Here is a 13497-nt window from a genome sequence, read left to right as displayed (position 1 = left end):
ATAGGCATCAACCAACCCACCAAGCACATTCAGGTACAATTGCAGTGTGTGCTAAGTGCACAGTGTGCAGGGGTAAGCAAAGCAGGAAAATCCCACTTTGATGTAGTGATCAGGGAGCACCTCTCTGAAAAAAACTACCACGAAGTCCAGTCTCTTTATGAACAAGAGGAGGCAGCAAGGCAAGGAATGTGGGGAACGGTGTCTCCGGCACGGGGAACAGCATTAACGTTGGCTCCCAGGTGGGACAGGCCTATCAGAAGAACAGAAATGAAACCAGATTGGCTGGAACAAAGTGAGTAAGGGGAGAAATGGTGTGCAATGAACTTGAAGACGATCAAGCAGGCATTATTGCCATGATGAGGACTTGGCCTTTCTCCTTTTTTGAAGCAATAAATTTATCAGTCTAGCAATTTAAAAATCCATGTGCTTGGATAGGTACTGCACGCACATGTACAAAATGTACAACCCAGAAATTATAAACCCAGGCTTCAGTTCTGTCCCCAGAACTATCCACGGCCTCACTGAAGGAGACCGTGCATATAAAAATGATAACGAAGGGCGCCTGGGTGGCTCAGTGGGTTAAACGTGCGACTCTTCATTTCAGCTCAGGTTGCAACCTCATGGTTTGTGAGATCAAGCCCCACGGCAGGCTCTGTGCTGACAGCGTGGAGCCTGCTTGGGACTCCCTCCCTCTCCCTCTCCCTCTCCCTCTCCCTCCGCCCCTCCTGTTTGAATACATTTGATGGTAACTGGCATCCTGGTCTTGAAGCAAATGTTTTGAACCTTTTACCATGCAGCAGGATGTTTGCTTTAGATGTTTTTGTTTTTGTTTCCGTACATGTTCTACGTAATGATTGAGAGAGGTTAATTTTAGGGGCACCTGGATGGCTCAGTTGGCTAAGCATCCGACTCTTGATTTCAGCTCAGGTCATGATCTTGTGGTTCATGAAACTGAGCCCTATGTCGGGCTCCTTGCTGACAGCATGGAGCCCGCTTGGGATTCTGTCTCTCTCCCTCTCTTTCTGCCCTTCCCCTGCTCCTGCTGTCTCTCTTTCTCTCTCTCTTTCTCTCTCTCTCCCTCTCTTTTTCAAAGTAAATAAATAAACTTATAAAAAATGAAAGATTATTTTTAATCTCAGGGTTGTTTTTGTTTTTGTTTTTTAATGAAAAGATACTGAATTTTATCAGTACCGTTTCATTTCAGTGGAATGATTATATGCTTGCTTTTTGTTAAGTGGGCTTCACACCCAGCATGGAGCCCAACGCAGGGCTTGAACTCACAACCCTGAGATCAAGACCTGAGCTGAGATCAAGAATCAGATGCTTAACTTACTGAGCCACCCAGGTGCCCCTGAATATATGTTTTTGAAAAGCTGTAAATGTGAATTACATTAATTGAGTTGATAATGTTAAACTGTCATCAGATTCCTGAGGAAAATTCCTTGTAGTCAACTTAAACTATTTTTTCTATCTCTTGATGGATTTGATTTGCTGATACTGTGTGTAGGTATCTCCGTCCACGTTCACGAGTGAGATTCACCAGTTACTTACCTTCATCCGCGAACCATATTGGTTTTGGTATCTGGCTTTGCCGGTCATATAAACTGAGTTGGGGGGTGTTTGCAATTATCCTGTCTTTGGAAGAGATTATGAAATACTTAAATTCTTTCTTCTGCAATTATTTGTAAAGTGCTCCATTAGAGGCGTCTGGACCCATTGCTTTCCTTATGAAAAGATTTTTAATTATGGTTCCATTTATTGATTTTTTTCTCCTTGTTTCTCGAGTCAGTTCTGGTAAAGATGTATTTTGAGAAGTACATCAGTGTCATTGCAGATTTTTTTTAGCATTAAACTTCATAACATTTTTATGACCTATTAATTTCTGCAATGTCTTTGTCCCATTTCCTATCCTTAACATTGCTTGTTTGGACCTTGTCTCTTTTTTTAAATTAAGCTTGTAAGAATTCTTACTGGTTGCTAGTGTTTTTGGAAAACGAGCTTTTGACTTCATTGATCCTCTTTAGTGTATATTTGTTTTTTATTTATTTCTGCACCTATTTTATTATTTTTTCCTTCCACCTACTTTGGATTTATTCCTTTTCGTTTTTTGCTAAATCCTTAAATTGAATGGCTAGCACAGGGACTTTCAGCCTTTTTAAGAATAAAGCATTAATTACCTTACATTCCTCTGTGAGGTCTACTAAATTTTGTTCAGTAGCATTTTCATTATTCATCAGCTATGCATATTTTCTTCAAAAATTTTTTAATGTTTATTTATTTTTGAGAGAGACAGAGTGTGAGCAGGGGAGGGGCAGAGACAGAGGGAGACGCAGAATCCGAAGCAGGCTCCAGGCTCTGAGCTCTCCGCACAGAGCCCCACGCGGGGCTCGAACTCCTGGACCGCGAGATCATGACCTGAGCTGAAGTTGGCCACTTAACCAACTGAGCCACCCAGGTGCCCCATTATGCATATTTTCCATTGTAATATATTTCTAGATCCATGAGTTATTTAGAAATATTTTTAATTTCCAAACACATGATGTTGTCTTAATTATCTGTTAAAATTTCTTTGTAAATTGACTTTATTGTAGTTAGTGACTATGGTTATACGATACTAGTTGGTTGAAATTTGTTGAAGCTACCTTCAGGTTTTATCATACAGTCCTATTTATAATTGTTCCATATGTACCTAAATAGAATTTGTACCATCTCGTTGCTGCATAGTGTTCATTTCACATTGGTTAGTTGTATGAGCTATTCAAAGTGTCTGTCTTATTCTGTTTTGGACTTCAAACTTTTTGTTAAGCAGGCTCCGCACTTAGCACTGAGCCCGACGTGAGATCTCCGTCTCGCCACCGTGAGATCGTGACCTGAGCCAAAACCAAGAGCTGGAGGGTTAACTGGCTGAGCCACCCAGTTGCCCCGCTTGCTGATTTTTAACTGCTGATCATTATGTAAAAAATAGACCAGCGTGACGGTAGACTTGTAAATAATGTCACAGACTTCTCTCATACTTGGCATTGTGTGTTCTGAGCTCTGTCGCTACATGTGCTCAAGTTCATAATTTTCGTATCTTTCTGGTAAATTAAAGCTCTTACCGTTATCTAGGGATTTTTATCGCTCGTGATGTTGTCTTCCTTCAGTTCTCTTTCATTTTATTTACACAGCAAAACCCGCTGTATTCTGTTTTGGCCTTCAGACTTTTTGTTTCAGTGCGTTTGGAAATGTATTTCTTTTTATCTACCCTGAAAAATCTTTATTGTAACTGGAGAGTGTGTCCCCTGTCTATGACATTTTCCTCTGTTTCCCAGATTATTCTTGGTTTATTGATTTATCTTTAAGGTTAGTGGGTTTTTTTTTTCTTCTGTCACCGACATTATGCTGTTAATATCCTCCAGTGACGGTTTTGCTTTGAAATGTTGTGTTTTCCACTTCTGGAATTTTCATTTGTGTGTGTGTGTGTGTGTGTGTGTGTGTGTGCGTGTGTGTGGTTTCTACTTCTCTGCCAAGAGTTGGCTTTGCATTCATTGTTACCATGCTTACCTTTACGTCATTGACAAAAGCCGTAAAAGCTACTAGAATTTTTGTCTGCTAATTCCAACATATGGGGGGGGGGCATCAGAATACATCTCGGTTCATTTTCTTTCTCTTTCGAGTGAGTCACATTTTCGTGTCTATTCCTATATCACATAATTTTGCATTGAGTTTAGGGCACTGTGATGGCTATGTGTTTAAGATCATAGATTCTCTTGCATTCTTTGGGAAATAATGCTGTTTTGTTTTGTTTTGTTTTGTTTTGTTTTGTTTTAGCAAGTGATTAACTTGGTGCAAATGAAATGACAAGATTGGTCTTTTGGAAGGCAATTCAAATCTCAGTTAAATTCTTTTACCATCAGCTTAATCACTTGCTGTCTTCCCTGTGGATGTGTGGTTCAGAGAAGATTTTATATAAGAATTTAAGCTTCCCCCTCACTGGTTCCCTTCTTTGGGGGATTTGCCCCTCATTTCCTAGCAGCTATAGTTGTCTGAACTCTGATCTTTGCTTTTTCAGGCCACCTGGGTTTTCTGTTTGAGTTTTTGCTACCCTACAAGGTGCCCTCCGTGACTTGCCTCAGGCTAAAGCCATAAAAATAAAAAAATCCACACTTGGCTATTTCTTTCTTCCAAGTATTGACTCCTTTCCAGAGTCTTCCTGCTTTTCTTCACTGGAGAGTAGTTTGAAAGGGGAAAATGTGCAAGTAAGAAGCCTGATGTAAAGGTCCAGCCGGGAGACTTTGGTGTGTAGGGATAGGATAATAACCACGGGGATTAAAAGCAGTTAATGAATATGATATCTTTTTTAATATAATTTATTGTCAATTTGGTTTCCATACCACACCCAGTGCTCATCCCAACAAGTGCCCTCCTCAGTGCCCATCACCCACTTTCCCCTCTCCCCTACGCACCACCCCCCGCCCCCCCCCCCCCCCCCCGTCAACCCTCAGTTCGTTCTCTGTATTTAAGAGACTCTTATGGTTTGCCTCCCGCCCTCTCTGTTTGTAACTTTTTTTTCCCTTCCCCTCCCCCACGGTCTTCTGTTAAGTTTCTCAAGATCCACATGAGTGAAAACATATGATTGACTGGCTTATTTCACTTGGCATAATACCCTCCAGCTCCATCCACGTTGCCACAAATGGCAGAATTTCATTCTTTCTCATTGCCAAGTAGATTTCCATTGTATGTATAACCACATCTTCTTTATCCATTCAATTATGATATCTTTTTTTGAGTTAGAAGCCACAGGACTTGGATGTTACCAAACAGTACAAAGGCAAAACAGGAGAGCGCCGTCCAGCTACTAACCTCTCCTGTTTCTTATTCGTCTCTTTCCCTTCTTCCGACCTGCTTCTCCAATCCTCTGAAAGGCTAACGACCCACTTCCGCTAGTGAAGAGGAAGCGAGGCAGAGTGAGGAAGAGAGAAGCCCCCCCTCATCTTACCTTAAGTTTCCAATTCAGGCTCAAATCCAGACTTGCAGCGGGAGAAGCTTTTGAGTTGAATAGAAAGTTCGAGGGCGGCCTCTCTGAGGCACTGTTCCACCCAAGGCCTGAATGAAGGATATGGTTCTGTTAGCCTCATACTTTACACGAGTACCTTAAGGTTTACCTGGGGAGCCTTTCTTTATGTTTTCCTCTTTGTCTCCACACAGCTGTTGTTTTAACCATCTGACCGGCCTATGTTTGCAAATGTGTTTTAGGTGATGGCCCAGGCAGTGCTGTTCATGTGTATGAACACGGCTGGAACCTTCATCAGTTACCTGTCAGACCGGGCCCAGCGCCAAGCCTTCCTGGAGACACGGAGGTGTGTGGAGGCCAGGCTGCGCCTGGAGACGGAAAACCAAAGACAGGTACCAACTGGAAGGGCCTGGCGTTCGGTATCCCCAGCCAGTCTGAGATCCATGGAGCTTTTTTTTTTTTTCCCTCCCCAAACAAATCTTGACTTCGAGTGTTCTCTTAAAGTCTGCGTCCAGGATTCCAGAGTCCAAAGTAGTTATGTTCGACTTCTAGCTCAAAGCACGTCTGGTTTTGTTTCCCACCTTCAATTAAATGCCGTCTACGAGAAATAAAGCGATTTGTCCCAGAGTGCTTTTCTGACACGTGGACTGACATCTGTGTTTGTGAACGAGGCCGTGGGTCCTAAAAACCACGAACATTCTCATTTTTGATCCTTCTGTTTTGAAACCGTGAATGGTTATTTCAAGTAAATGTTTTCCTGACCCACCAATTCAAATTGTAGTAAGCTTATGGAAGAATCTCGTGTATGTGTAGGTCGTGACGCCTCGTCCTGATTTTCAGAAGAGATTACTGAACACAGTATATCTCGTGGAACATGATGGCGGTCCCAGGCCAGGGGATGCAGCAGGGAAAGCAGGTGGGGTTGGGTTCGGGGCCATGAGTTTCCAGTTTGAAGAGACTGAAATTCAGTTTCGTAGACCTCCTGATTGGATGGATGTTATAAGGATTTAAAAAGTAGTTTTGGCGTTGAATTATATAATTCAAATATATATTGGCTTTGAATATATATATATATATATATATATATATATATATATATATATATATCCCGCCGGATGAATTAGCTTTCAAAAAATAAAGATTTGCCCCGGGAAAATTATTCATACCCTCTTCAAAATTCGTGCACATCTTTGCCTCTGAAAGCCGTTTTCAAAGAGGAATAACAGGAATGTGTGGAAAATCGGTTATAGAACCAGCATATAATCTAAGTTTATTTGCTCTTGGGAGTTCTGGGTGCAACAGATGTATTAGTTCTCTCGTCTTAGGCTCTCTTTCAGAAATGTTACGTCTGTGGATACGCACATGTTATATTAAGCTTTACGCGATAATAGTTTGAGAAATTATAAAGAGAGTAGCTGCCCCCAAAAAGCGCCACATTTTCTTCCTCTTAATTTGGTCAGATCATCAGTAAAAACATGGATCTTTGAAGTGACGGGAGCCACGTCTGGGCGACCTTCAGTGAGGCAGGTAGGCAGGTGCAACTGCCCCAAACTCAAGTCCCACTGCCACATGCCATTGCCAGGGGCACAGAGGAAACTACCAAATTTCCAGGCCCTCCGTGGACTTCATAGGATGCGGAATATCAGCATCAAGTTTCTCAAATTAATGTCTAGAGCCGTCATGCAACTTCATAATAGATTGATTATAGCGGTCCTGAATGTCCTTATAGAATAATCCAGAAAAATAGCTTGAAATCAACCTTGTGCAATAAACACGGGTATCTTCCGGGACGATATGTCGTGTTCCGCTGCAGAGCAGAGCACCCGCCAGACTGGCCCGTCCCTCTTTCCATGGGACGCGAGCCAATTCAGAGAATGCTGCCGTATTAATAATTTATTCGACTGTTGTTGGTGTTCTCTTGCAACCAGAGCTGCAGTTGTGGGTGAGTTGTCTGGGAAGCTCAGGCTTTTGTTTAATGTTTACGAAGTATGGGAGGCAAGAAAGGGCTGCTTTATCATACCCCTAAGACTTTTCTTCCGTCTCCCCTCCTTCAGGTTGAGTGCCCTGGAGTCACTGTCATCTAGTCATCTCACATGGCAGAGGGACCTTCCTTCGTCTTTCATAATCTTTATTTTTTTTAAGCTGGTGGAAGGACGAAGGAAAGAACAGTATACAGAGGCGAGAACCCGTGACAGCTGGAAGATAGGGAGCAGTGACTAGAGTTCATGCATTAGCTGTCCTAACACCTGGTTGGGCCACTGGAGCCAGTGAGTTCTTGTCTTTGTTCCTCGTCCAGACATGAGGCAATGGCTTTCTTTCCAGCTTTATGTTTGCCTCAAGTGAGATCATGTGTATGCATCAATACAAAATTATAAGTCGGCCTCTTTATAAGAAAAGACTGTCTTTCGGTGGAATACTCTTCGTTCTAAATATACAGCAAACTACGCTGTAGGTTTGGTATAGCCCTGGGCTCACAATTATGATAATGTGTTTCCGGTATATTGACCATTCCCTTCACCCCCGTGGTAGTAGCTAAGACAGCTGACTCTGTTTCCCTCAGTGATAAAATTACTTTCCATTTGGTCTCTGCTTCAGGTGCCCATTATCCCTGAGAACTTCCCCGGTGGTAGGGAGGCAGAGAAGCCTTTCAAATGAGACTGTTCAGGATTGGACATCTTTGCTGAATGACTTACTATCTTAGTGAGGCCCAGCAAGCTCAGAGCTTTGGCTGCTCCATCTGTGGCATGGGACTAATAACACTCTTCCTGAAGAGGCAGCTTAATGAGAAGTACTGTGTGTCGTGCCCTTGCAGCTCAGTGAGGAGTTTGCATGATTGTGCATAATGATTCATGAGCCAGCCAGCGTAGCTCGATCCCGGGAGGGACTCCTGTGAGAACATATTATGGATTGGCTCGTCTCCGTTGAAACCCCAAGTGTAAGTGACTCATTGGGAAGGAAATCAGGATCGTGGCTTGCCTCACGTTCATAGCAACCAGAACTCAGCATTAGGCTCCATATCTGTTAAAATATCTTGTGTCAGTAACGAATCCAACCCCATTTACCTCTTATCAGAGCTAATTGCAATACCATAACTGTTAGAAATTCTATACCCTGCAAAGCAGACCCTGAAAGAGCCTCAGTGACAGCAGATCCTTTTTCCTTGGGAAGTGATCCCAAAGGAGACTAAATTTCATTTTTTTGTACTTACAAATGCAGAATCAAGGGGCCTTATTCCACAGAAATGTTCAAGCTCTGTGGGATTCTTCGAGAACTGGCTTTATCTCATGGTAGGATACAAAGGAAATCGTCAAATGACTTAATTTGTTCAATCACGAATTAATTCATTTATTGAGGATCTGTTATGTGCCATGAACTTTGCTGAACATTGAGAACATAACAGTGACTAGCAGCTGGTTCCAGGTCTTACAGAGTTTACTGGGTTTGGAAAGGGGTGGCTGCACAAATGCCTATGGCATTAATGCATGGGCCAAACCTGGAAGCAAGCTGATGGAAGGCTACCTACAAGACACGGTGCCTGAGTTGACCTGTGAGTAGGATTTAGCTCGGCGGAGAAGCAGTGAAGAGTGCCATGTAAGGGCCCATCAACACAAACAACCTAAAAGAAGGGAGGACGCAGTTTGTTCGGACAATTAGAAGCACTCCATGATGACCTACGCCCATTATTCACTTACGCACTCGTCCATCCATTCATCCACTCGTGGTGGGGTTACAGGGACAAATAAGTCTCCGTCTGTCCTCTGGTTTGGGACTGGAGGATGAGTAGAACTTTCATTATTGGAAGAGGGGGGAGAAAGAATTAGCAAAGACACTGATGATGTGATGCATATGATGTGATGAAGGACAGCAACATGGGGACGTAGGTTTTCTCTGACGGCCCCTAGCAAAGTTATGTACTTCCTTCAATGGCAAACTCTTCCGCTCACTCTGACATTCAATATATATTTATTGAGTGTTAACTATGTGGTATGCATACCAAAATGAAGAAGGTCTACTGCACATCTTTATTACCCCATGCCACACTGGACCTTGATCATCGCATGCCTGTTTGGCAGGGTATCTGGGAGCTCCTTAAAACTCACCTGTGGCTCATTCGTCCATACAGCCCACCTAGCAGTGCCTGAAAACCAGCGTGGAGGACACGGTTATAAAGTGACTGAAATTGTCAATGGTTAATAGTGGTTTCCAATAATTTTTCCAAAGAAAAATTGCCCAGCATCAGCTAGAGAATAAACGGCACACGAGCCCTGCTGTCGCTTGCTTGGCGGGTCCCATGGCATGATGATGCCTGAGGTCAGGGGAAAAAGAGGCTCTTTCCTTGGATAACCTGAGGTTGCATGGGTGGTTCCATGGTCAAGAGCAAGCAGGCAAGAGAGACGAGCAAATGTTAACACTTTGTGCTCAAAGTCTCTACAACCGAGATTTTTAACAAAGCTTCTTGAAGGTGGCTCTTACCACCTTTCCCTCCCAAGGCGGCTGGCACAATGCCAGACAGAAGGTACTGAATGGGTCCGAATGTTGACATGTTTCATTTAGATGATTGATATCAAGAGGTTGAGGACATATCGATTTTTTCCTTTGGTCAGGCAAGGGCATTGCCTTTTTAAAAAAATTAATTCGGGGGCACCTGGGTGGCTCAGTTGGTTAAGCGGCCGACTCGATTTCGGCTCAGGTCGTGATCTCACGCTCTGTGAGATTGAGCCCCACGTAAGGCTCTGCACTGACAGTGTGGCACCTGCCTGGGATTCTCTCCCTCTCTCTCTCTCTCTGCCCTACATCTCTCATACATGCTCTCCCCCCTCTCTCAAGTAAATAAGTAAACTCTAAAAAGAAACAAATAAAAGGTAATTTTATCCCCAGTCGTCACCTGCATGGCGCATACTAAGCATCTCTGGGTCTCTTGGTCTCCAGCTTCTGTTTCTCTAATCTGTTCTCCTTTCCAAAAGCCTGGTCTGGTCCAGAAGCCTGGAGAGGCTAGTGCTTTAGAGCCAAACCTTCAATGTCTGCAAGATCTGGATTCCAGTCCTACTTTCTGTGCTTCCTGGCTATGGAAACGCAGGTACACTATTCCTCCTAGAGACCTTGATTTTGTGGGTATGAGATGAACATGATGATTCTGCCTTCCTCCAAGAGTTGTGGTGCTGATTAAGGAGGAACAGTTCTTAGCCCAAGGCAGAGGGTGTGCTCAAGCCATACGAAAGACACGATGCTATGATGATAATGCCATTGATGTCACTCTTCTCTCTGCGGGAAAACCCTTCAGCGGCCATGTTCCCGCCAAGACAAAATCCGAACCCCCACACATGGCCCACCTTCCAGCCCCCATCCTCTCTCCCAGATTCTCCACTCTCACGATACTGGATGACCGACCGTCATCCCCCCGAACTGCTGTTCGACTGTCCTGTGCTGTCCGGTTCTCTCAGCCTGGAAAGCCCACCTCCCTCCTAACGTCTCCACCCAGACAATTCTGGGATCCTTCCTCCACGAGGCTTGGTTTCCTCTTCCCGAGTTGAGTGGAAATGCTTTTTGCAGCTTTGCAGGCTTCCAGCCTTCCTTAAAGTTAACTCTGCTATAGAGCCTGTCGCACCTGATGCCACGGACTAGTCTGTGTTCCCTCTGTCCTCTACAGCCAATAAGGGCTACTTAAAGATGTCTGCTGTTTCTAATTCATCTGGTTCTCTGGCATTTATCCAGCACAATGGCTGGAATAAAAGATCTTCTGATTAATGTCTGGTTAACTGATTTGTATTGAATTCAAACTTTGGCCCCCGGGGCCTGACTTCTGCCTACACGAGGGTCATGTTGTGATACTTCTCCTATGTAAAAGTGAAGGGGTCTCTGCCCTTTGTGACCCCCTATCAAAACGGCATGGGGAGGGCTCTTATCCAATTCAGGAATAGACTGGGACAGACTGAGCACATGTCTGGTACAAACCTGTTAGGGGAATTTTCCATCTAGAAGCTGAATCTTAAGACATCTGTCTTTGGGGAACTGGATTCTAATCACTGTAGTTACTGTGATCCCACTGCTCCTCCCAAATGATCCAATGGTCTCTGTTTATTTTAAATATTAAAATGAATTAATTGCTTTTCTTTTAGTCTGAGAATTGCTGAAAATTGCCTATGGTAATCGTGGCATTTCGAGGTGTCTCCAAAGCTCTGGGGGCAGTGAAATAAAGTTTCTGATGATGCCATATGTTGTAACAGCAGGAAGATTATTCTTAAATGCAGCAGATGTTTTAGCTATGTTAAAACAATTCTGTTTAACTTAAATAATCTTTGCTAGACAACATTGGTGGAAGCTAGTGATTCGGACAATAGTGAGAAAGTTAGGTTTCCTATTGAGTTCTGGGTTGGTTAGCTTGATTTATATTAGTGCCCTACAGAATCGAGGGAATTATATATATTTCTTGGAAAGAGAGCACAAGCAGGAGAGAATGGCAGAGGGGGAGAGAGAGAGAGAGAGGGAGAGAGCGAGCATCCTAAGCAGTCTCCATGCTCAGTGCAGAGCCCAGCACGAGGCTTGATCCCATGACTCTGAGATCACGACCTGAACTGAAATCAAGAGTCGGATGCTCAACCAACTGAGCCACCCAGGCGCCCCCCCCCTTTAGTTTTTTCTAAAATTACAGGTAACTGTTAAGGCAGAGCCTTGTCATCCATTCATGTATTCGCCCATTTATTCAAGGAAGAATCAAGGTTGACCTGAAAATGGCAGAATCTCAGAATATTTGGATTTTCTGCTCCAACTTGTTGTCTTCTCGTTATATTCCAAAAAACATCTTGAGTCTCTTATCGTCCGTTTTTCTACTATTTTCCATCTTTTACGTTGAAGACCACCCACATAGCATCTGTCATGTTTATCCTTATCTGTCATTAATACATATTAACTATTGTCTAGATGATACGAGAATATTCTTGGTCTCCTCAACATTCTTATTGCCTTACTAAGCTCATGCCTTTGCTTCTGTTTTCCCCCTACCTGGTACAACACTCCTTTCATCCATAAACCTCATCCACTCTTCAAAGCTCCGCTCAAATGTCACCTCTTCCACAAAGACCTTCTCTGTTCTCCCCACCTGTGGCCTCCGTGAGTGTTTCATTTGTGCATTTCTTTATGGCATTAATCTCTTTCTACATTCGGCCATGTCCTTGCTTTATGTTTCCTTCTACACCGTGAGCTCCCCGAAGATCGGATATGTATCTCATTGTGTGTTTCACAATAGCTCTGGATCCAGAAGGGGAGAAGCCCGAGCTGGGAAGAAAAGCAGAGACAATGAACGTCATAATGAATGCTGTCATTGTGTTTTCGCAGTAGTCTTTCAAGCAAAAATACTTGTGAATAAATAGATCGGGGAAATACTCTCCTCTTGTGCTATGGTTTCCAGGGCCCCTGTCCTCCAAAACCAGGAGCCCAGTCTGTCCTTGACGCGTAAAATCTTCCTGTTTGTGCCTCTTCCCGGCCAGCTTCTCCTTCTGTTATTCGTTCACATACATGACTTCACATTTAAAATACATAAATAAATAAGTTTCACGTCAACTCATCTTTGTTGTTTCCAACTCATCTTGGAAGTTTCTCCACCTCCATGCTCCCTTTCTGTCACAGCGTCATTGCATTCCTTTTCACGGTTTCACTTCCACTTCCCTCGGGTATTTTGGGGATAAAAAGCAAAATGGTATCCCAGTCACCGTCTTCCCCCAGGATATAATGCTCTGCAACTGTGTGCTTGTCCAGTTCCTGCGATGCCGGAAATATTCCAAAGCTGTGCCGTCCAGAAACCACGAACCACATAGGACTTTTGTGAAATGGGGGGAGGACGTAACCGTTGGTCCCGACTTTTGATTGGATTTAAATAACTATTAAATCACCATTTTTGTCTCTTGTCTCTCTTGTGGTGATTTAGCGCGGCTTCGCCCATCACTTCTGGATTGTTCCATGTCCATATCTCTAACACCGTGTTCTTTTCCCGGTTCCGGATGCTCGTTATCCGTTCCTGCTGGGCAGCTTCATCTGCATGGCCCCCTGGTATCATTGGCTCAGCCTGTTCAGGATCCTCTCATCTCCCCCGAATGCACTTTCTTCCGTCATACACATTTTTTTGACCTGATCTGTCCACATCGACTGTGGTGCTAATGCCCGTTAATGCTGTCTCCGCCATATATGTACTCACTGTCCCTGTACCTCTTCGTCGGATACTGTTGAAGCCCTCCCACACAGGTTAGCTTCCTAATGGGTGCTAACCAGTTTCTAACTACTGGGAGCTGGTCTAGCCCCCTGTAGTCACTCCACCCTGAGGCTCTCCTTCGGACCCACAGTCCCCATCCCTTTGCCAGTAATACAGTGTCTCTCTTGATTCCTGTTCACCTCTTACGGGTGTTTCTCGGCAGGTTCATCGGAGGGGTGAGGCACGTAACTAATTCACATCTCAGAACCCTACCCAGTGTAACACCTGTCATGATCATCATCTTAGTGCCCCGTTTTGGTTA

The 13497-nt window shown here is 43.9% G+C and overlaps 1 protein-coding gene across 1 annotated transcript in view; it reads left to right on the top strand.

Annotated features, from left to right (window-relative positions):
* The window catches only part of ADCY8 (adenylate cyclase 8), a 221129-nt gene that overhangs the window by 42288 nt on the left and 165344 nt on the right, over window positions 1-13497 (top strand). The window contains exon 2 of the mRNA XM_042973080.1: window positions 5236-5385. Coding sequence (XP_042829014.1) covers window positions 5236-5385 — 150 coding nt within the window. The remainder of the gene's footprint in view (window positions 1-5235; window positions 5386-13497) is intronic.

The sequence above is a fragment of the Panthera tigris genome, chromosome F2, assembly GCF_018350195.1.
Source record: "Panthera tigris isolate Pti1 chromosome F2, P.tigris_Pti1_mat1.1, whole genome shotgun sequence".
Classification (NCBI taxonomy): Eukaryota; Metazoa; Chordata; class Mammalia; order Carnivora; family Felidae; genus Panthera; species Panthera tigris.
This window is presented reverse-complemented; position numbering and strand designations above follow the sequence as displayed.